Raw genomic sequence first — 21104 nt, 5'->3', positions numbered from 1 at the left:
TACTTTGGGGGAAATGCAGCGTTGTGTGGCTAATAATTTTCAAATTATCTGAAAATTATTTTTTCCAAATGTGAAAGTGTCACATTTTACATTCTTATGGTAACTACACTGGCTGGTCAGACTAGGAAGTGAATTCTGTACCAGGACTCTAGGCTTGTTTTCTCATTTATAAACTGGTAGGTACCACCTTCCACAGGGTTGTTAGGACACCAGATGAGAAAACAGAACGCCCGGCCCACCACGGGGCCTGGCCGCAGGAACCCAGTAGGAAACATCAGCTACTACTGTTCTGCCGTTATTTGGTAATCCCCAGGCTTTAGAGGTTTTAATCCTGGTTCATTCGGGGTCCGTCACCCATTTGATTAAAAGGAATCACGGGATTATGCAGGCCTTTCAAGCTTGGTGGTCAAGTATATAAATAGTAAGGGGTTTTTCTACCAGAAAAAGAGGACTATTCTTCCCTTCCCTCAAACTTCATCATTTCACGGAAGTGGTGAATTTTTCTTAAAAATTGATTTCAGCAAAAAATAAATGACTCTAAAAGTGTAAATATGATGCTAATCGTCCAGGTGTTGCCAGGTGACCTAAGACTGGGGGATATGGTACTCCCAACGCTTCCTCCCGCCACATCTCGGTGGAGCATCACTGGCAAGTCACCTGGCGGACTCCGCCCCCTCCCCGCATCTGGCCCCCAGGGGAGGTGGCAGAAAGGGCGGGAGCGCGTGGCTCAGACAGCACCAAGGTCAAGGCGGCAGGGCGGGCTCCGTCCCGACTTCTCCCAGCCAGGCCAAGGACCCTGGAGGACACTAAGCGCCCAATCGCTGAAGGCCGGGTTCTGCCATTTCCAGCCGGGGACCCTGGTTTCCGAGATTTCTTAGAGCTGTTTCCTCTTTTGGGAAATGGAGTGGCCGAGGCTGCTAATGGCTGGGACGGGGCGCACCGCGACGAGAGACTACAGCCTCAGAGGGCCGAGGGCCAGTCTTGGGCCCCACAGAAGCTAGCTAGCCTCGGGCTGCTGGCCGCACCAGGTGGTGCCGTCAAGCCACCAGCCCGGCGACCCTCCGCAAGGCCCCGGCTCGCGCGGATTCTAAAATGAGGACAAAGCCCGCCCGGCTCCAGCGTGCGTGCGGCGCTGCAACCAATGGGACGTCGGAGCGGGGTTGAGTGACGGGCCGGCGAGGCCAATGAGCATGCGCCTTGTTGCGAGGTGGCCCCGGCTCCGGCATTATAAAGAGCGCCACGAGTCGGCATTGTCAGGCGGCGGCACCGCGCGGGCCTAAGCACGCTTGTTAGTTGGTGGGTTCCGTGCGGCAGCGGCGGCGGCCGAGGAGGAAGACTCGAGGTTGCGGCGGCTCCGTCGGCAGACGGGGGACAGGTCCGGCAGCGCGAGCGTGAGCGCGGCGGAGCCCGCGGCGCCTTCCCAGCGGGTGGGGACGAGCGGGCCCCGCGGCGTCATCGGCGGCGAGGTGAGCGGCCGGGCCCGCGGGCGGCGGGCGGGAGCCCGGGCGGGAGCTGCGCCGGCCTGACGCGCTGTGGCCGCATGTGGCCTCTCGTTGCAGGAGCCGCGCGCTTCGGCCTAGCATGTCGGAAGCGGGTGAGGAGCAGCCCATGGAGACGACGGGTGCCACCGAGAACGGACATGAGGCCGCCCCCGAAGGCGAGTCGCCGGCCGGCACCGGCACCGGGGCCGCGGCAGGAGCCGGAGGCGGGAGCGCGGCGCCCCCGTCCGGCAACCAGAACGGCGCCGAGGGCGACCAGATCAACGCCAGCAAGAACGAGGAGGACGCGGGGTAGGTGCGGCCGCGGGCCGACGGGGGCGCCGCCTTTGTTCCGGGGCCGCCTTTTGTTGGCGCCACGCGGCGGGGGGAGGGGCGGCCGGGCCTGCTCGCTGCCCGCAGCCCAGCCGCGCCGCGCCGCGCGCCGGAGTTTGCCGGAGTTTGTTGGGTCGACTTTGGCGCCGCCCCGGGGCCGCTCGAGCGGGCTGGGGGCGGGCGGCCCGGAAGGAGCGGGGGGGGTGCGCTCGCACCCGGGGCCGAGCCGGTCGCGGGCTGCCCTGGCTGCGTGGGCGGAGTTGGCGCGCGCCCCGGCCTCCCTCCTCCGCCTCCTGCCGAGGGCGGAGTCACGGTCTGAACGCGGCTCGGCCCCGGAAGCCTGGAGTTCCTTGAGAGTGAGTTCTGCAAGGGGGTGCCCCGGCAGGGGCCGTAGCGTTTTGATACGTGTTGGTTAGACAAATCAGGTTTCTTCCAGCTAGTTGTGATGCTCCGGGCCTCTCTCAGGCCAGGCTGCCTTTTCCCTCGCCAGGCTCCGGGTGCGGAGTCACCTGAGGCTTTGTTGGGGTCAAGGCTGGGTTTGGGAGGGTAGTGGAGATTTGTTAATCTCTTCCAGCGGTAGAACCCTTACAGACTCTAAGGGTAGACCTTTGTCCGGAAGGTGGCTTTGTTTATAATCCTTTCAGTGAAAGCTTTGCCAGGATCAGTCGTTCTAAACTCATAGCTTTTTTTTTAAGACTTGCCATGTGTTTCACTTCACCATTTCAGAAAAATGTTCGTTGGTGGCCTGAGCTGGGATACCAGCAAAAAGGACTTAAAAGATTATTTTACCAAATTTGGAGAGGTCGTTGACTGTACAATAAAAATGGATCCCAACACGGGCCGGTCAAGAGGATTTGGGTTTATCCTCTTCAAAGATGCAGCCAGTGTGGAGAAGGTAAGCTGCGTACTTTACTGTCAGCAGCCTGTATTCTAAGAGAACGACGTTCTTAGACTATGGTTGGCTTCTGTGTTCTGTACGTGGTTGAGTGCTTTGGGAAAAGCAGAGAGGTTGGGAACTTATGCTCCTGTTTTTAAAGGGATTAAAAGTAGAGACTAAGGGGAGGAGTGAGGATGGGCTAAAGTGGTCCAGGGAGATTATAGTGGACCACTTACTTTGGTGCCTATTCTGGACCCTGTTAAAGCAGATGCTTCATTGCGGGAACTAGACGAGAGTTCGTGGTTGCTAGGAGATAGGCATTATTTTAGGCCACTTTACAGAAGACAACAAACCTAAGGCTCAGTGTAAGTAGATGAGATCACATTGGTAGTAAGGGGTGGGGGGTGAGAATTCCAGTCCTAGCACCCCAGCTCTAGCTTGTGCTTTTAATCTCTGCTGCTTTAATTCTGGAGGAGAGAGGCCTTAAATTGGGACTGCCCGGGCAGGAACAGGGGTGCACAGCATGGGTGAGGACAGGTTTATACGTGTCTAGGTAAACCAGGTGTACTTGAAGTTTGGGGGCTGGGTTGGGAAGTTAGGTTGGAGGGGATGAAGCATGTTTTGTGTACATGTTGTGGCTCAAAGAGAAGAGCCTTGTCCAGGGTTATGCTGCCAAGTTGGTATTCAACTTGCTTCTGTTGGAACAGGTTCTAGACCAGAAGGAGCATAGGCTGGATGGCCGTGTCATTGACCCCAAAAAGGCCATGGCCATGAAGAAGGATCCAGTAAAGAAAATTTTTGTAGGGGGTCTGAATCCTGAAGCCACTGAGGAGAAGATCAGGGAGTACTTCGGCGAGTTTGGGGAGGTGAGTGTATGCCCCCAGAGAGGCCTGCCAGCTGCCCTGAGCTTGCTTTCTTGGTCCTTGGCAGTCTTGGCTGGCTGGAGCTCTTTCCAGTCTCTGGTGTTTATGTGAGTGCTGAGTTCCCTAATTTAGTCCCTGGGGTAAGGGAGGCAGGCATTGGTCCTGAGCTTTGCCTATGTTTACAGATTGAAGCCATTGAACTTCCAATGGATCCAAAGTCAAACAAAAGACGAGGCTTTGTTTTCATCACCTTTAAAGAAGAGGAACCTGTGAAGAAAGTTTTAGAGAAAAAGTTCCACACTATCAGTGGAAGTAAGGTAAGGGGTCCCCAGCTGTGTGTGCGTGGCCGCCTGCTGACCCTTCCGGGTGTGAGTCAGGGGCTTACCTGCAGGAGTTCTCCAGGGCACAGCTTACTGCAGTGTCTGCTGTCCTCACAGGGGTGGGCGGTCCTGTCCTTCGGGGAACTCCTTGGCTAGTAGAACTGGCAGTAAACAGGATGTGCGGGAGGCAGGAGAGGATGGGAGGCTTCTGTGGGGTAGGGAGTATGCTGAGTAGCTTCTTCAATTCCTGATTTAAAGCTAGAGATCAAGGTATTAGGGCACTAGAGTACAAAGTGTATAAGGCCTGCAGTTAAGTTCTCAGAAAATACTCTAAAGCTGCCATTTACTGATTTCCCTGTGGTCAAGTCTCTTTCTGTTAAGAGCTTGCCGCAGCCTTTTCTCCTATCTTTATTCCTGCTACAACCAAATCTTTTCACCTCTATACCCTTTGGTCACTGGTTAAATTAATTGCCATCCCAAAGATCCTTCCCAAAGAGCTCCCAGGGTCCTGGCCAGCTTAAGCCCAGGGCCCGTTTAACTTCAGATGAGCAGAGTCCTGTGCAGTGAGGTGTACACTGAGGTGCAGCTCTAACCCCTGAACTCTGGACAGGAGAGAGTAGGTAATGTGCTCTAAGTGTTCTCCAGGTGGCAGTTGGGAGTTGAGGGTGTGGCCCACTGTCGGCAGGGTGTGGCAGGCTCTGCCTGAGCAGGGGTGGCAGCCAGATTAGGTGGGACCGGTAGGGTGGGGCTCCTCAATCCTGGCTAGGAATTTGGAAAGATTGGATTTGGGATTGGGACCTTAAATTTTATGTAAAATGAGATTGGATCATGGGGCTCTTACGTGAGATGTCGCCCATTAATGGTTACCCCAGAGGACAGTGACACAGAGAGAGGCCTTTTCCTTGTGCCATAATGTGAAGTGGGCAGGCAGAGCCTGTTAGGATTAGACAAACTACTGGTGGTGGTCGCAGAGTAAGTTTATTTAGTTGGTGTATTTGGCGTTTTAAACTTAAGATAGAAAACATGGTATTACATCACTTGGGGATAACTTGCCAATTTTTATATGAGTGCTTGTATAGGGATGTCTTGTATAAAGTGGTTTCTTACTAGTCTTAACGGGGGCAGGTTGTGTCAGTGGACTTTTTAAAAAAAAAAAAAACTTGAGTAGGAGCACTGGAAGGTCTGTGACCCCACCTGCACTAGACAGTTGTGAGCAAAAAGGAAGTAAGTCTCTGGGCCCTAAGGGGACACATCTAGCCCGACCCAACAACAGACTAGTGGTTGGAGGAAGTGGGGGGAGCACTGTGGCCTTATGGAAGGCCTGCCTTGAACGTCAGTGGCTTTCTTCCTATATAAGATGGAGGTTAGGGTTGCTGCATCAGTGGCATATTTGAGTGGGATGCTTTATTTCTTGTTGGGGGAAAAGGGAGGCTTTTTTTCTCTAATGGAGGCCTTCTTTGACTCCCTTGCCCAGTAGGGCCAAGGTGGCTGCAGACTAACACCTGGTGTGGTGTCTTCCTCCACTGGCCTGGCACTGGCCCGGCTGTCTTGCAGCTCTCCTCCCACTTGTTAGATGTGGAGCGCCCAAGGGTGACCCTCTGCAGACCTACTGGTGTATCCCATCATTTCAAGTGTCCTGGGGAAGGGCTTGAGCCAAAAAGGCGCTTGTGTGTGAGTTTCAGTCAGTCTGGGTACTAGTTGTGCTTCTGGGTACTGTCCCGGGGTGGTTTCTATTGCAGCACGTGCTGTTTATGAGCAGGTAGACAAGATGTGCCATCTGAGTGTTGGTCAGTGAAGGCCTTTACGCACACTCCCTGCCCAGAGCTCTTCCTGCTGGCATGACCCACTGCTCTCTTGGCTTTCAGTGTGAAATCAAGGTGGCTCAGCCTAAAGAGGTTTATCAACAGCAGCAGTATGGCTCCGGGGGCCGCGGGAATCGCAACCGAGGGAACCGAGGCAGCGGCGGTGGTGGCGGAAGTGGAGGAGGTGAGTGGATCCCCAGTGAAGATAGGTTCTGTTTTCCTGCCTGCATGGAGCTTCTGTGCCTGTCGGTGGGGGCTTTCTGGCCTCCAGTGCTCAGTGCAGCCAGGTGGGCAGGACCAGGACTGGTTCTCCTGGGTCGAGGCTGTGGTGCTGTTGCTGCTTGGAGTGGAAGAGCTGTAGGGCCCCAGGGCAGAGGGGGCGTCTATCTGCATCACTCTTGAGTGGTGGGGCACGGTGGGGCGCGCTTGGCTCTGGCTGTTCTGAGTCTTGGCACACCCGTGGGCAGGTGGGCAGAAGGGTAGGGCAAGGCTGTGCCAGGCGCTTAACCTTCCATCCCAGGCCCCTCTGACTCCAAAGCCTGAACTCCATCCTTTTTAAGGCCAAGCTGCCAGGGAGGGTGGGGGTGATCAGAGGGTGACGTGAATGAGAGTGAGCTGCCTCATTTGCCCCAGCGAAGTTAGTTTCCTGGCCTGGCCTTCTCATCCCCAGCTTGGGTCTCTCAGCTGCAGGGCTGGGCCCAGGGCCCTTTACACCAGGACAGCAGCCCCTTGGCCTTTCTGAGTTGCCATAGTAACCTCGCCACCCAAAGGGCAGGATCTCCTCCATCCTAGCTCCTGCGTATGCTAAATGGTCCATGGGCCCCTGTGCCCTGCTCCCCCCACAGGTCAGAGTCAGAGTTGGAATCAGGGCTACGGCAGCTACTGGAACCAGGGCTACGGCTACCAGCAGGGCTACGGGCCTGGCTATGGCGGCTACGACTACTCGCCCTATGGCTATTACGGCTACGGCCCCGGCTACGACTACAGTAAGTAGGAGAGAGGGAGACCCCCGTCTGCTCGCCCATCCCGGGAGGCAGGACAGACAGTGCAGGGGCCGCTGGCAGCATGGGCCGCTGGCAGCAGGGGCTTTGGAGTCAGACAGGCTGGGCTTTGTGGCCTGGCTCGGTCATTGGAGCTCCCCAGTTTGGAGCTCTTGAGCTGTGGGCCTCAGGAAGGTGGGAAGACATCCTGCTGGACAGAGTTGTCGGCTCCGGTGAGGATGCCTCTCAAGCGCCTGGCACAGGGTAAAGGCTCAGTAAGCTGTAGCTGCTGTCACTGTTGTTCTCGTCCCTAGGTCAGGGTAGCACAAATTACGGGAAGAGCCAACGACGCGGTGGCCATCAGAACAACTACAAGCCATACTGAGGCTTCGGCAGGAGTGCCCGACTGACCGCACACGCTTTGTTTGGATATCGAGTGAACACAATTATGTACCAAATTTAACTTGGCAAACTTTCTATAGCCTGTCCCATGTGCATCTTATTTAAAAATTTCCCCCTGGAAATCACTCTCCTGTTCAATATTTCCAGAGCTCTAGTTGTTTTAGGCAGCGTGTGGTGTCTTAAGAGGCCAGAGAGGCATTATGGGCTGATTTTTTATTACCGGGTGACCCAGAGCCAGGCCGGAGGGTCTGCTTCCCACTGCTGCTCTGCAGCCTGCATCTGTGTGGACCCTGGTTGTAAAGAGTAAATTGTATCTTAGGAAACCAGTGTCACCTTTTTTCACCTTTTAATTTTATATTATTTGTGTCATACATTTCCTGTAATGGAAGTGTTAATTTTACTGTACTTTTTGGTACCTTTCGGGAATCTAATGTATTGTAAGGTATTTTACACGTGTCCTGATTTTGCCACGACCTGGATATTGAAGCTATCCAAGCTTTTGAAATAAAAATTTAAAAACCCCTGAGCCTGGGTGAGTGTGGGGCACACTGTGAAAGGGGGCAGGTGCTCCAGAGCTTTCTCAGCTCCGGTGTCTTTCATGACCTAACCGCCCTGTCAGGCATAACCGCACACTATCCGCATCCTTAGCTAATTTCTTTTAATGACATGGCCCTGGCCCTGCCCAGGACTCAAGCCTTTAAAGAAAGCTTGAGGCAGCTGTTGAAGAGAGTGATGATGGTGTAGTGAGGGCTCACCATCCCCAGTGGGGACACTGCCCCAGGGCAGCGTGAGTCTGCAGCACCTTGGAACACCTGTCTTCACCAGTGGGATTCTCTACCTTCTGGTGGAGGCGGTGTGAACCTGAAGACGAGAGCACAGCCGTAAGGGCCAGCTGGATCTGGGTGAGGCCGTGCTGGCTCTGGCACCGAGTGGAAGGCCAGGACCAGGTAGTTGCGAGAGGCGGCACTGGGCTGGGGCTCCAGGTGGGGGGGGAGCCTGGCAGAAGTTTCCTTTCCCTTAGAGGCACTGGCTGGCAGAGGAAATAGCCACTCCTGGCCCAGCAATCAAATCCAAAAGTATTCGGGAGATGTTGGCGGGGGAGGGGTGAGGAGCAGCCAGCGCCTCCTAGCGTTGGCACTCACAGAGAGGGACATCACCTGGAACAAAGGAGTTGGAGCTGCTGGCTTTTGGACGGTAAGGAGCCCAGTCCTGGGCCTTTGGGAGCAGGAAGCAAGGCCCTAGACTTACCCAAAGAAGGACACGCCTCAGCAGGGCCTCCCTCAGGGCCGGAGCCTCAGGGTCTCACAGCTTCTCACGTTCTCTTCCATGTCTGGGAAAGACCGCAGAGCCACCCAGACTAGCCAGCCTTTCTCCTCTGCTGAAGACGCACTGCCTTCAGCGTGGAGTGTGTGCCCACTGGCCTGTCCAAGCCCGTGCCCCACCCTTTACCCAAGTGCGTGGGCCCCCAGCCACAGGGTCAGCAGCAGTTTCCCAACAGGACAAAAATCAGCCCTCAGGTTTCAGGAGACTTTGGGCTCAAGTCCCCTCTACAGGAATTCCAAGCCAGTTATGTGCCATCAGCCTTTTCTTCCCAGGTTCCCTGCACACACATTCCCTTCTCCCAGCAGGTCCCCACACCACCAGCAGTTACACCTAGTAGGGACTGGGCCTCAGCTCCAGAGACCTGGGGGCAGCAGCAGAGTGTCCTGGGAAGGGGGCTGGGGTGTGAGTGGCCGGGCTGCTCTGATCTCTACCATGAGGACAGGAGTTTGCCTGTTGGGTCCCCCACTGAGCACTCTGCTCGCGTGCTAAGCAGCCTCAATACATAGTTATGTCCAATTTGGTAATTAGGTTCCCTTGTAGGTGGATTTAAGGGAGACCTTGACTTTCCTAAATGACAAGGAACGTGGGGAGGAATTTCATTTTGCGTTGAGTCAATCCTGGGCACAAATCTTGTTTCAGCCACTTGGCAGCTGAAAAAGCACAAAGCTGCCACCTTCATCTCATGGAAGCGGTAAGGACAGAATGGACTCTCCCACTGCAGTTCTGGTGGGTAGGCTTACAGCCCTTGTCCTGCTTGCCACGCTGGTACCTGCCCGGGGGGGCGGGGAGATGGCTCAGCTCCCACCTACCTAGGGCTCAGAGTTTTGGGGGGGGTACAGGCAGGAATTAGGGGAGGCCTCCACTTCAGCTCCCTGCTTCCCACACGCCTCAGAGGCCTGGCTCAGCTGTCACAGCCCAGTCCCTGGGCATGCTGGGTTCTAGAGACAGTCAGCAGCTGCCTCTTGGCCTCCAGCTCACCTGTCAGGATGGCATCCAGCTTTGCTACCACAAGTCGTGCGTTGTCCAAGGTGAAGCACATGGGGGGCTTAAACTTCAGGACGTTCTTCCCCGGGCCATCCGTGCTTAACAAAATGTGGTTCTCCTTCAGCCTGTGAGGACAGGGCACAGCAGGGCCTGCCACCCACCAGCCTTCCAGATCTTCCTCAGCCTGACTTTGGCCTCGTAGGCAGGGCCGCAGCCACAGTGCCCTCAGAACCCTCCACAGGCCAGTTCGCACCAGGATACGGCCCCAGCCACCCTCTGCCAAGCTCCTGCCCGATTTTACGGCTCAGCACAATGGCCCCCGCCTGGGCTGCCCCACACCTGGACCTGAGCCTGCTGGCCCCAAAGCAGGGGCCTCATTTCATTCATCTCTGGGGCCCCCAGTCTAAGCCAAGCTGAGATGGGCCCCGGGGCTACAATGTGGGCAGCAAGAGTCCCTGCACCTCCCATTTTAATGGATGGTTTATGTGATGTGTATGGTTTACTTTAACATTTCTGTATTTTTTGACGGGACATAGGTAGGTAGGTTTGTTAAAAAATGGAGGTACTGGGCTTGAGCCCAGGACCCTGTGACTTCGTGCACCACTGAGCTGTACCCTCCCTGCTATGGTTTACTTTTTAAGTCGAAAAAAGCTAACATTCACAGAGTAGCATAAGGAACCCACGGAACACTTACCTAGCCCCAGTAACTTCCCTGCCAGCCCTGTTTCTCTGCCCTCCCCCAGGTTGTCTTGCAGCCCAGAGGACTTAACAGTTCTAATTTTCAGTTCTTTTTTGGAAGATACCGTCCCCATCTTTAACATGGTCATTGGTACCTAAGAATCATTTTTATTCTACATTTACACTTCTAAGCTAGGAAAGGGCCTTACCCACCTGGAGCCTGAGAAAGGGGTCTGATGTGACTGTATGTACTCTCTGACTCCCACTAACTCTTTTATTCTTTTTATATAAGCCTTGTTAGGAGCAGGGTGTTCTCAGTCGGCCGCTGGCTCCTTTCTCCCATCCCAGGCTTCCTGGCACTGACAGCGGCCGTGCTAGAAAGAACAGGTTCTGAACTTCAAAACCAGCTCTTCCTCTGACTAGCAGGGTGACTGCCAGTGAAGCACCTGCCCCCGGTTCGTTTCCTCACTGAACTGGAGAAACCACTGGGGTGGTTTTAAGGTGGAGGAGGTCAGGCTTGGCTGGGGATCTGGCTGCTGTCTTCCCACAGACCATTCTGCAGTCCCGAGTTCTGAGCTCCCTGGGGGAAGGGGTGGGTGAGCTGGTCAGTGTGCCCAACCAGCAGAGAGAAGGCAGAGCTGGACGGCCGCTTAGGAGGGGTCAGCCTCAAAAGCCGTGGCAGGGAAGATTTTTACATCAGTACTGTTCATGTGAATTCAGAACAGGATGACGCATGTGTCACAATTTGAATAAGGACACACATCAGCCACTATAATGGTTTTCCAAGGAGGCAGGAGTGAGGAATGGAGATAAAAAGGGAAGGGAACAGGTCGTGGGGTTCGGGGCTTGCCTGGGGTTCCAGTGAAAGAACACGCAAACCGGAGCTGGGACAAGGGCTTCTGAGTCCTGAGGTGCCGAGTCATCCGGACCCGCTGAACCCAGATGAGCAGCAGGAGCCCTGTCTATTTGAAGACCCTGCTCTAGGAGTTGGGGTTCTGGTTCTGCCACAGCCCCTGGTGGGGCTCTGGAGAAGGTGTGTCCCTGGGGCAGCCTGGTCTGAGCTCCTGCAGCGCTGGCATTTCTGGTGGAAGTGGCTGCTCAGGCTGGGAGTGGCCTGCGCCCACCTGAAGTCTTTGCTGCCAGGCACTGGGCACAGAGCTTTCTTTGTCCGCAGAGCCCAGTCAAGGGGGTGCACAGATTGGCAGCCCTCTTACCAACTCAGAGGCTAAAAGCCACCTCCTTCAGTCCACCCTCGGTGGGCCCAGAGTGCCCGGGAACATGGTGGACAAAAGGAGAGGCAAGATGTGGGCTCTCCCGGCTAGGGCTGTAGACAACGCAGAGTCAACTTGTTTGAAGAAAACATACCTGGACACCACGTAGTCAGCCTCTTCGGTTGCTGGCATCCTCGTGGCCTCATCTTTGATCAGGTCCACACCAATGAAGAGCCCAACGCCCCTGGAGCAGAAGGTGACAGCTCAGAGGCCAGGCCTAAGGGACTGTGGTCCTTGCTCTCACCTACTGCCTGGGCCTCAGCCAAGCCCTTATCAGCCCCCCAGGGCTTGGCCCTTTACCTCCTGGGGAGGCCTAGAGCCAAGGGACCTTTGGAAGGTGTGAAACAGTGCCAGGAAGTGGGGAGGGGCCCTTGATGTGGACACAGGGAAGTCTGTCCTGGCTTCAGCCCCGCCACTCCTTGCCCCCAAAGTGCCACCTTGGGCAACAGCATCTCTTGGTGCTTCGTTTTCTCCTCTGTGGAGTGGAGATCAAAGTTCCCCCTGTCCCAGGTGGTTCGCTCGTGGATAGTGACTGCTGCTCTGGGTCTCACCTGATGTCCCCAAGGATGGGATGTTTGGCTTTCTGCTGCCCAAGGAGCTCCATCAGGAAGCTGCCCACAGAGGCGGCGTGAGCCTGCAGCTGCTCCTTCTCCAAGACATCCAGGACGGCCAGTCCCACAGCGCAGGACACTGGGCTGCCCCCAAACTAAGCCAGGGGACAGAGAGCATGTCAGATGCCCAGCAGAGCGGGCCATGCCCCGGGGAGTGTGAAGGGCAGGAAACTGCCACACACATTCCAAGGGCAGTGACGAGCACAGGCCCGAATCCCACAGGGCTCAGCATGCGGGGCAGTAAATGGGGTTCTCCTGAGGCCCTCTTGGGTTGTCCCACCTTCCCAGGTGCTAATGTGACAGTAACTCAGGTCAAGTACCCCCAGGGGTGCAGGAGGAGCCCTGAGGAGATGCAAAAATCAGAGGGGAAGGTGTACTGGGCATTCCCACAGAGCTGGTTTTTGTCGAGAGGCGTCAAGGCCCCACCTTGTGGGCTGGGCCCAGACCCACAGCGCTGCACTATTCCCGTCACCTCCTTCCGGGAGGGTCGTGGGCAACACGCCAGAGCCACACCCAGGAAAAGCCGCTCTGTGTGGTTCGAGCTCAGGGCTCTGTTGGCTGAGCCCAGGGCAGATTTTAGGGTGTAAATCACAAGCTGGCTGTCCGTGAGCCAAATGGGGCCTGAGGGTTCACTTTGTTCGGATTGTGTGGCATAATTAAGAGTTTTGAATTAGGTGCTAATGTTTTAAAAGGAGACTTCACACAAAAATGTGTTTTTCTGACTTAAAACAAACCTGGCCTATCTGGCTACACTGGCACTGGCTGTCCCTTCAGGCACCCTGAGTGCTTTGACTGCAGGTGTCTGAGTAAGGACCTGCACCGTAGGCCTCCACTGCTGGCCCAGGCAACCACTGACCTGTTTCTGTCACTGCAGTCTTGCCTTTTCTGGAATGCCATACAAATGGAAATCACAAAATATGACCCTTTTGTGCCTGGCTTCTGCTCAACAAGTTTTACAAATTCATCCATACTGTTATATGCATTGGTAGTTTGTTCATTTTATGACTGCATAGTATTCCACTGTATGGACATACCACCATTTTTAATCCAGATTCCTGTTGATAGACCTTTGGCTTATTTTGATTTTGAGCTATTTATGAATAAAACTGTTACGAACATTTATAACAAGTCTTTTTGTAAACATAAGTTCTCATTTGTCTTAGGTAACTTAGGAGTGGAATGGCTGAACTGCTTGATAAATGTATATTTCTTTATAAAAAAACTATGAAACTGTTTTCCAAAGTGGCTGTATTATTACAACCCTTGTTACATTCTCACCACTCATTCTGTGAAACTCCAGTAGCTCCACATCCTCAAAAACATTTGGAATTGTAGTCTTTTTAATTGTAGCCATTCTAATGGGTGTGTAGTGGTATCCTGTAGACCATCTTGAAAATTTGCATGCAGAACCTCATACTTGAGATCATAAAAAGCTTTCTAGGTGATTCTGCTATGAGGCAGCTTTCTGATACGTCCAAAGCAAACCATGTGTGGAATGAACACAGGGGATGGATTGAGGCTACTTCTTATATAACATTATTAACTGTGAACTTGTTAAAAGCTGGCATGTCTATCTACCAAGAGCATCTTTGGTTTAGAATCATGGCCTGGCCAACATATACTTAAAAGCCTCAAAATACAGGAAGAAAAAAGTAATAGTATTACAGGAAAAAACGGATCAGTTTTCATTATAGTGTGAGATTTCAACACACAGTCCTCAATTACTAATAGGTTAGTAGGAAAAAAAAAATCCAGAAAGAATCCAGAAGATTCAAACCACACAATTGACAAGTCCGACCTAAGAGACATCCAGAGAGTCTGGCCAACATTCAGGGAACACATTTTTCTCAAGGATGTGTAGTGCAACCAAGTTCCAGGTCACCGCAACACGTTTTACAGAATAAGTGTCAAAAGAAGAAGCATCACACACGAGACAGGCCCTTGCACCTCAGTGTCAGTCAGAAGTTAACAAAAAGATCTGAAAAACCTAGAACTGAATGAGAACGCAGTGTTTCTCAAACTTTTGGTCTCAGAATCCCTCAACACTCAAAAATTATTGAGGAACCCGCAGAGCTTTTGTTCATGAGTTATATCTATTAATATCTGCTGTACAGAAATTAAAACTGAGAAATTTGAAAAATATTAAGAATTTAAAATATGCTATTTAAAAATAATGAAAACCCACTGCATGTTTTCATAACATATATTTATGAAAAATAACTATTTCCTAAAAAGTTAGCGAGCAGCGGTGGCCTTGTTTGTGCAGAAGCCACCATGGTGCTTCCTGGCCATGCAGCCTTCACTCACCGTGTTGAAGTACTCAACGCCGGTGGCTTCAAATGCCCTCGCCACAGCTTGGGTTGTGGCCACGCAGGCCACAGGGTGGCCATTGCCGATGGACTTGCCCATGGTGACAATGTCAGGGACAAAGTCTTCCCCCTGCAGCTGGAAGGCCCAGAAGTGCCTGCCCACTCGGCCAAAGCCCACTTGAATCTCGTCTGCAACAAAGACCCCTCCGGCCCTGCGGACGTGCCTGTGGCAGAGGACATACAGCTGACGGGGGACTGTGGTGAAAGGGGGCAGCCCGGGAGCTGGGGCTCTTGAGTTCTGACTCTGCCAACAGTAAGGTGCGCGGACCTTAGGCAGATGGCTGGCCTTCTCAGAGCCACTATTTCCTCAAGGACTTCACTGAAAATTCCAGCAAATAGTCCAGGCTGAGGTCAGAATGTGGAACAAAGGCTGGGAAACCCCACCGCAGCCCTGCCCTCCCTGGGGCAGCCTCTCCCACCTACTCACTCCGCCACTTCCGGGAAGTAACCAGCAGGGGGAACGATCTGCCCTCCCACACTGGGCAGAGACTCCGCAAAGAACGCTGCGATCTGTGGACGAGAAGGGAGCGCCACCGTGGAGGGGCTGGGCGGCAAGCTGAGGGCATCCTGCTGACGCTGGCTCAGTGCTGGCGCCAAGCAGAATGAGCTACTGTCCTCGCTACGCCCTGACTTCAGGCTCCCATCATGTCTCACGGTGTGTGACGTAGCTTTCTTTCAGGCCTCAGACCAACTCTTAGCACCTGGATGCCTCCAGCCCCCTTGCGCTTAGCATGCCTCAGGTGAAATCTACCAGCTTCTCCCGAATAAGCCTGCTCCTTCCCTTCCCCCACACGGTGAGTCCCGTCCCTCCCACCCAGGACAGCAATCTGGCCCTATTCTTGATTCAGCCTCCTCCTTCACCCACCAGTCAGCACAGCCTCTGACTCTGCTCCTGTGACATCTCTGCACCCATTCCTTCCCTTCCGCCTGGACAGACCTGCCAGCTTCTGCCCTGGCCTCCTGCAGTGCTTTCTAACTGGACCTCTTCCAGCCCATCCTCCACGGGCCACCAGGTGACGCCTCAACCAGACCCTGAGCTCATCACTGCCCTGTTGGAAACCCTTCGATGACCATTTTGCTTACAGAAATGACAATGACAAAACTGTGTTTTGCCTTGGAGCCGCTTCAGAGGCTACTGCTGGGATGAAGGGAGGACGGGGGTGGGAAACTGATCCCTGACTCATGCTGCCACCAGAGCGATCTCTTTCCTGGTTTTATATAAGTAGGTGCAGATCATCTAAAACACATAGGCCAGGCTTCCCGAATCCAGCTCTGCCAGCCTCTCCCAGTTGTCTTAGCTGTATATCCTGTGTTCAGCTGTCACTCCTTCAGCGAAGCCCCCTAGAGCCCTCACACCAACTGCTGGCTGCCTTCTCTCCACTGTCGCCACGGCCGCTGCCCTTCCAGGGTATACGCCACATCTCTCCTGTCTGTGCCCCACACTCCGTCTCCACTGTGCTGCCCTGGGTGGGTCTCCCCATCGCTGAGCCGGGCCAATACAGCCCGACACCTGTCACTGTCCTCATGTCTCTGGCCCCGTTCAGGTGCATCCCTTGGTCTTATTACTCCCCCTCTTAAAACCCTGTAAAGGCCCCTCGGCCAGAGGGGCACTTGCGTCCTCTGGCCTACAGTCCTGCCAGCCTCTCCAGGTTGATCTCCTGCCTGCCCAGCCTGGCCCACACTCATGCGGTGCCTGCAGAGGCTGCCCGTCTGTTGAGGATGCCTTTCCTTGTCTACACCCCACCCCACCTGAGTGGCTAACTCCTACTCACTTTCCATCACTGAAATCAGGCAGCAACCCCTCCATGGGCCTGCCTTCACACCCGCCCAGTCCAGCCTGGGCCCCTGGGCTCCAGTAATGCCTGGGACATATCTCTGCCTAACCTCTCTGCTGAGCACTTAATCCCCTGCTAGATTCCCACAGAGAGGCCCTGGTTCCGATTTCTTTCAAGGTTCCCAGGACCCAGCCCTGGGCTGGCAACACTTGCCGCTTCCTGGACCAGACCTATGTGGAGGTGGTTACCTTCCTGCCCTTCTCCTGTGCGCTGCTGACCACACGTTTCACCTCGCTGGCGTAGGCCACAGCTGGATTGGGGTGGTCCTCCCGGTAGGGGCCCCGGTAGGTGTCTGGGAGAGGTGCCTGCGGGGAGTGACAGCACCACGTCACCCAGGCTGGGGCGTGAGCACCGGCCTGTTGCCCACTGGGGCAGCGCATACCACGTGGACCCACTCCTTCTGGCCGTCCAGGTCCCGGAACTTGTAGGGACTGATGTCGATCAGGGAGCTCAGGTGACCGTGATAAGCACTGGGGAGGAGAAGGGAGAGGGCGCTCAGGCCCCAGTGACAAGTCCTCCCCGGCCTGGCCCTGACAACTGTCTACCCACATCAGAGACACTCGGGAAGACCAGCCTTTCTGACACAGCCCTCAGGTCCTAGGGCCGGGAATGAGCACGGCCCTCGGAGTCAGCAAGCCTTCCTGCAAGGCTGCTTACTAGCTACGTAATGGTGGCCAATCATGTACTCTTGGGGTCCAGTTCCCTCCTCTGTAAAGTGGTGGTGGTGGGGTTTTTCCTTTGTGGTTATAATGAATGTTAAATGTGACAATCTTGGGCTGGATCTTATGCACGGGAGAGACTCAATACTGTTGGAACAGTTCTGAGAGTTAAAATGTGGGACCAACTCTCACCACCTTATAAAGCAGTCTCTGCCCCGCAGAAGAGAATACTCTTCCATACTCTGCCGTCACAGAAGGGACACCCAGAGTAAAGAACTGCCTGGGGAGGGTGCAGGGGTGTCTCTGTGGCCAGGTCCTCATGCTTCTCTCCAGAAGCCCAGGCCCTTCACCTTTCCTGACTAAGGCACCCCAAATCAGATCCTCGCCAATTCCCAATAAGCGGCGGGCCCAAGCACTGGAAACAGCACTTACTGGTCCAATACCACCACGTCCCAGTGTCCTGTGTACTGGCGTGCCAGCCTCAGGGCCAGGTCATTGGCTTCTGACCTATGGCAGAAAAGTTGGGCACTGCTTGGACAGCTGTCCAGGGCGTTTCCCTCCTGGATAACTGCTTCCTACAGAGAAAGCAGGAGGGAAGGAGGAGCCCTTCCAGGAGCAAGAAGAGTCTCAGGATACCATCTGTTAGTCATTCACTTACTCATTTGGTAAATATTTATCAAGTGCCATTTGTTGCAACGTGGATGGATCTAGTGATTATCATACTAAGTAAGACAAAGAAAGACAAATACCATATGATATCACTTATATGTAAAATCTAAAAAAATGGCACAAGTGAAATTATTTACAAAACAGACTCAGACTAAGAAAACAAATTTATAGTTACCGGGGGGAAAGGGATAAATGAGGAGTTTAAGATTAGCAGATAAAAATTATTATATACAAAACAGATAAACAAGGTTCTACCGTACAGCACAGGAAACTATATTCAATATCTTGTAATAAATGATAATGGAAAAAACCTGAACCTCTGATGGCTTCTCAATGCTCTTAGGATAAAAACAGATTCCTCACTTGATGATAAAGCCCTGGGTGCTGGACCTTGCCTCCCTCCCCCGTGTCTGCTCCCATCCTGTGCCCTTCCTCACTTGCTGCCTTTTGGCTCCTCAAGTGTGCCAGGATGCCGGTACCCTTCCTGCCACAGGGCCTTTGCACAGGCCGTTCCATGTGGCAACCAACCATGACAAAAGCACTTCCAATGGAGCGAGCAGCAGCACCCTTCCTTCCTCCTCACCTAGTCATCTCCTAGTCAGCTCTTAGCCTAACATCACTTCTTCAGGGAGGCCTTCCCTGATCCTCTCAGGGCATGCCAGGTCCCCTCATTGCTTCTATGCCTCATTATTCCCGGTACTTTTCTGGCAGACAATGACCCTTCTTATGATTTTGTATTTCTCTGAAGAACCTTTGATGTTTGTGTTCCTTATGGAGCAGGGGTTTGGGCTGTAGCTCCCAGCACTGTGCCTGTGTACTCATAAGGCAGAACTAAAGGGACATATTACTTCAGTGAGCCACAACAATGATCCTGGAAGGGAGGAAATGGCATCCCTTATTAAGAGAACAAAAAACTGGACAGAGAGCAGCAGGGCCTACAGCTGGGAAGCACAGGTGCTTGGCACACACTTGGTGGGCTGCCTCTCCCCACGCTCAGTGGGCTACACTATCCTGCACCCACGTAAGCACATCTCTTTATCACTGTCTCACCTTCCTGCTGGGGGCTGGCTGAGTGCACTTACCCAGAATTCAGGAAATAAAACACACAGAGCTTCTCTGGCAGGGTCTCTGACAGCCTCTGCGCATAATCCACGATGTTGTCGTGCAGGTATCGGCTGTTGGTGTTGAGCACCTGGTTCTGTTCATGTGCTGCTTGGACCACAAGAGGATGACAGTGCCCAACTGCAAGAGAGCTACCTCCATCACACAGCTGCCAATCCCACCACACCTGGCCTCCCCCAGCCCCAATCTGTAGACCCAACTAGTGGAGATGCAGTTACGGAGGGAGAGGTGGAGAGGAAAGAGGGGAGCCTGAAGACAGAGGGGCCAGACAGAGATGCTAGTCTGGAAAGGGAGACCAAGAAAGGGGTCCCTGAGATTCTGGCAGAAGAAAAACTTCTCTGGCAGAAATCTAATCTAGGAAATCCATGTTCTTAAGGAAGCTTGAGGCCTTCTGTTTAACAAAGACAAAGGGTGTGGGGTTTGGGGGATGGAGAGGGGTACGGGTGTTTTTTGGTGGCCTGGACTTCACCAATCAGTAGGGCGGGAGGTAATGACTGCCAAGGGCCAAGGATTATGATAACAGTATTGAGGGCTCACCAAGTGCCAGGCACACTCTAAGTAAGTTACATGAATTAACTCACTTAATCCTAAAAACACCTGGAGGCGTGCACCTAGTGTTAGCGTGTCTATTTCGCAAATGAGCACAGAGACTTAAGAAATTCGCCCGAGATTACAAAGTCAGCAAGCAGAGAACAGGGATATGAACCCAGGCAGTCTGGAATTAGAACCTGTGTTTTTAACCTCTACTTTATTAACCTCCAATTTGCCTGCTGATTCACTGGACTCCCTGTTCTTCCATCAGCTCTAGTGGCCTCATCTGGATAACTGCATTCCTACTTTAGTTTCCTTGCCTAGGACCAGAGATGACCCTCAGGGCTTGGCCAGGGCCCTGTTGGGTTGCTGGTCATGGCCGGGCCCACTGCTGTTCTCTGAGCTCACGGTCACTCCCAAGCGGAACTAGACCCCCAGACCTAGGTCTCTGACTCATGCTGGTTTAGCACAGCTATTGCTTGGAAACTTCTGCTACTCTGGAAAGTCTAGGCCTTCTCTGCACATGGATGCTGGCTAAGCTGAAGCTGAGTTCTCTGTACTTCTCTGCAACCTGAGGCTCACCCCTGGACCAGGTTCTCAGTCTTGGCGTCCTCTCCTGCCCCATCAACCAGGTATGATACTGACCGTGAGCCACATTGTTGATGCAATCGATGTATTCTGTCCCCTCTTCATCGTACATGTACTGCCCTTGGCCTCTGACAATCTTAATAGGATCCTCAGGAAAAAAGAGTCTGCAGGAATTGCTGTGGGGACATGCAAGGAATGGACAGCCATGTCTGAAGACCTGAAGGGAGAAATCCACCCACCCCAGGCCTGCCCCACCCCTTCCCCACTTCCGGAAAGGACAAAAGCTTGAAGGGCAAAATGCTGCATCCCTGCCTCCGGAGCCCCCAACTCCACTGGTGGCTGGAAAGGAGAAAAGGGATGGGATAAGAAATTGCTAAAACTTTAAAATAGTTTCTTAAGTCATTTGAAGGCTGTGTGGCTTCATTCATTCCCGTATGTGCCCATTAGTCTCTTAGGTTCCAGAAAAGGTGCCTGCCTCAGACCCAAACAGACTCCCTATGACAGTGTTTCTTCGCTGGGATGGGTGAGAGGAGAGCCAACCGGCTCTAGGGCCCCAGACGAGAGCTGCCCGCTGGGGGCCAGCCCCAAGCTCTAGCCCGAGGCTGCCTCCTGCCCCACGTCCGACCGAGATCCCCTCTCGCACAGGTCGAAGGCGGACTTTCTCTAAGGCTGCCTGTGAGCCGGCCCCCCACCCCCACTTCGTCTGGACTTCCAGTCCCTTCCCGGGTCACTCCCAGGGGCCCGGCAGCGGCTGCGGGTGAGGACAGAACGCTGCAAGGGAAGTCCCGGCGGCGGCCGCTCGCCCCGGGCGTGCGCCGCGGCGTCTCGGGAGCCAGAGGAGCGAGGCGGATGGGCCGGGCGAGGCCGATGGGCCGGGCGAGGCCGCGCGAGGCCGCGCGGGGCGGAGGCCCGCGGGCTTCGAGCCAGACGTGGGTGCGTCGTGCGTGCGTCGTGCGCGCACGCGCGCCCCCTCTCGCGCCGCCGCGTCTGTACCTGAGCAGCCGCCGCCGCAGGGCCAGCGTCGCGGCCTTCCCACGCGGGTCGGAGGCCATGGCGCCGCCGGGAGCCGCGCCGAAACGCGGCGCCGAGGGGTGCACGGGGGGCGGGCCCCGAGCGGCCCCGCCCACAAGCCCCGCCCCTGGGCCCCCGTCCCCGCCTCCGCGCAGGGCGCTGCTCGGGGTTCCCTTCGCCCTGCACCCGGCTGGTGCCTTTCGCGTTGGTTCCTTAATTCGTCCCGCTAACAAACGTGGCGTGCGTCCCACCCCTGCCAAGTTCTTTAGGCATCGCCGCGCGGGTGCCGTGTTTGCGCTCGCCTCGCCGAATGCGGGCGGGGAATGAACTTCGAGCCTCGCCATCCGCGCCGCTGCGGTTTTCCTGCCTGGGAGGGGACCCCCGGTGACCCTGCCGCT

At 54.6% G+C, this 21104-nt stretch overlaps 2 protein-coding genes across 11 annotated transcripts; one reads left to right on the top strand and one right to left on the bottom strand.

Moving 5' to 3' along the window:
• The first annotated feature begins 1229 nt into the window (after nucleotides 1-1229).
• HNRNPAB (heterogeneous nuclear ribonucleoprotein A/B) lies at nucleotides 1230-7576 on the top strand. 2 transcript variants are annotated; one of them, XM_032464935.1, is made up of 8 exons: nucleotides 1230-1466; nucleotides 1560-1790; nucleotides 2538-2706; nucleotides 3396-3554; nucleotides 3737-3868; nucleotides 5737-5857; nucleotides 6519-6659; nucleotides 6968-7576. In XM_032464935.1, the coding sequence occupies exons 2-8, from the start codon at nucleotides 1582-1584 to the stop codon at nucleotides 7036-7038; spliced, it is 1002 nt and encodes a 333-aa protein (XP_032320826.1). In that variant the 5' UTR covers nucleotides 1230-1466; nucleotides 1560-1581; the 3' UTR covers nucleotides 7039-7576. The 2 variants fall into 2 exon arrangements, with proteins under 2 accessions (XP_032320826.1, XP_032320827.1); XM_032464936.1 differs by lacking the exon at nucleotides 6519-6659.
• On the bottom strand, nucleotides 4831-20794 carry PHYKPL (5-phosphohydroxy-L-lysine phospho-lyase). 9 transcript variants are annotated; one of them, XM_032464928.1, is made up of 13 exons: nucleotides 20689-20794; nucleotides 19753-19871; nucleotides 18537-18696; nucleotides 17218-17292; nucleotides 16509-16596; nucleotides 16315-16431; nucleotides 14719-14801; nucleotides 14230-14455; nucleotides 11863-12017; nucleotides 11406-11495; nucleotides 9357-9487; nucleotides 8304-8430; nucleotides 4831-6239 (listed from the first exon to the last, which is right to left on the bottom strand). In XM_032464928.1, the coding sequence occupies exons 1-12, from the start codon at nucleotides 20745-20747 to the stop codon at nucleotides 8336-8338; spliced, it is 1398 nt and encodes a 465-aa protein (XP_032320819.1). In that variant the 5' UTR covers nucleotides 20748-20794; the 3' UTR covers nucleotides 4831-6239; nucleotides 8304-8335. The 9 variants fall into 9 exon arrangements, with proteins under 9 accessions (XP_032320819.1, XP_032320824.1, XP_032320817.1 ...); XM_032464933.1 differs by having other exon boundaries at nucleotides 8304-8385; XM_032464926.1 differs by lacking the exon at nucleotides 4831-6239 and adding an exon at nucleotides 7082-8212.
• Between the last annotated feature and the right edge of the window lie 310 nt (nucleotides 20795-21104).

Source organism: Camelus ferus, chromosome 22 (assembly GCF_009834535.1).
Source record: "Camelus ferus isolate YT-003-E chromosome 22, BCGSAC_Cfer_1.0, whole genome shotgun sequence".
Classification (NCBI taxonomy): Eukaryota; Metazoa; Chordata; class Mammalia; order Artiodactyla; family Camelidae; genus Camelus; species Camelus ferus.
This window is presented reverse-complemented; position numbering and strand designations above follow the sequence as displayed.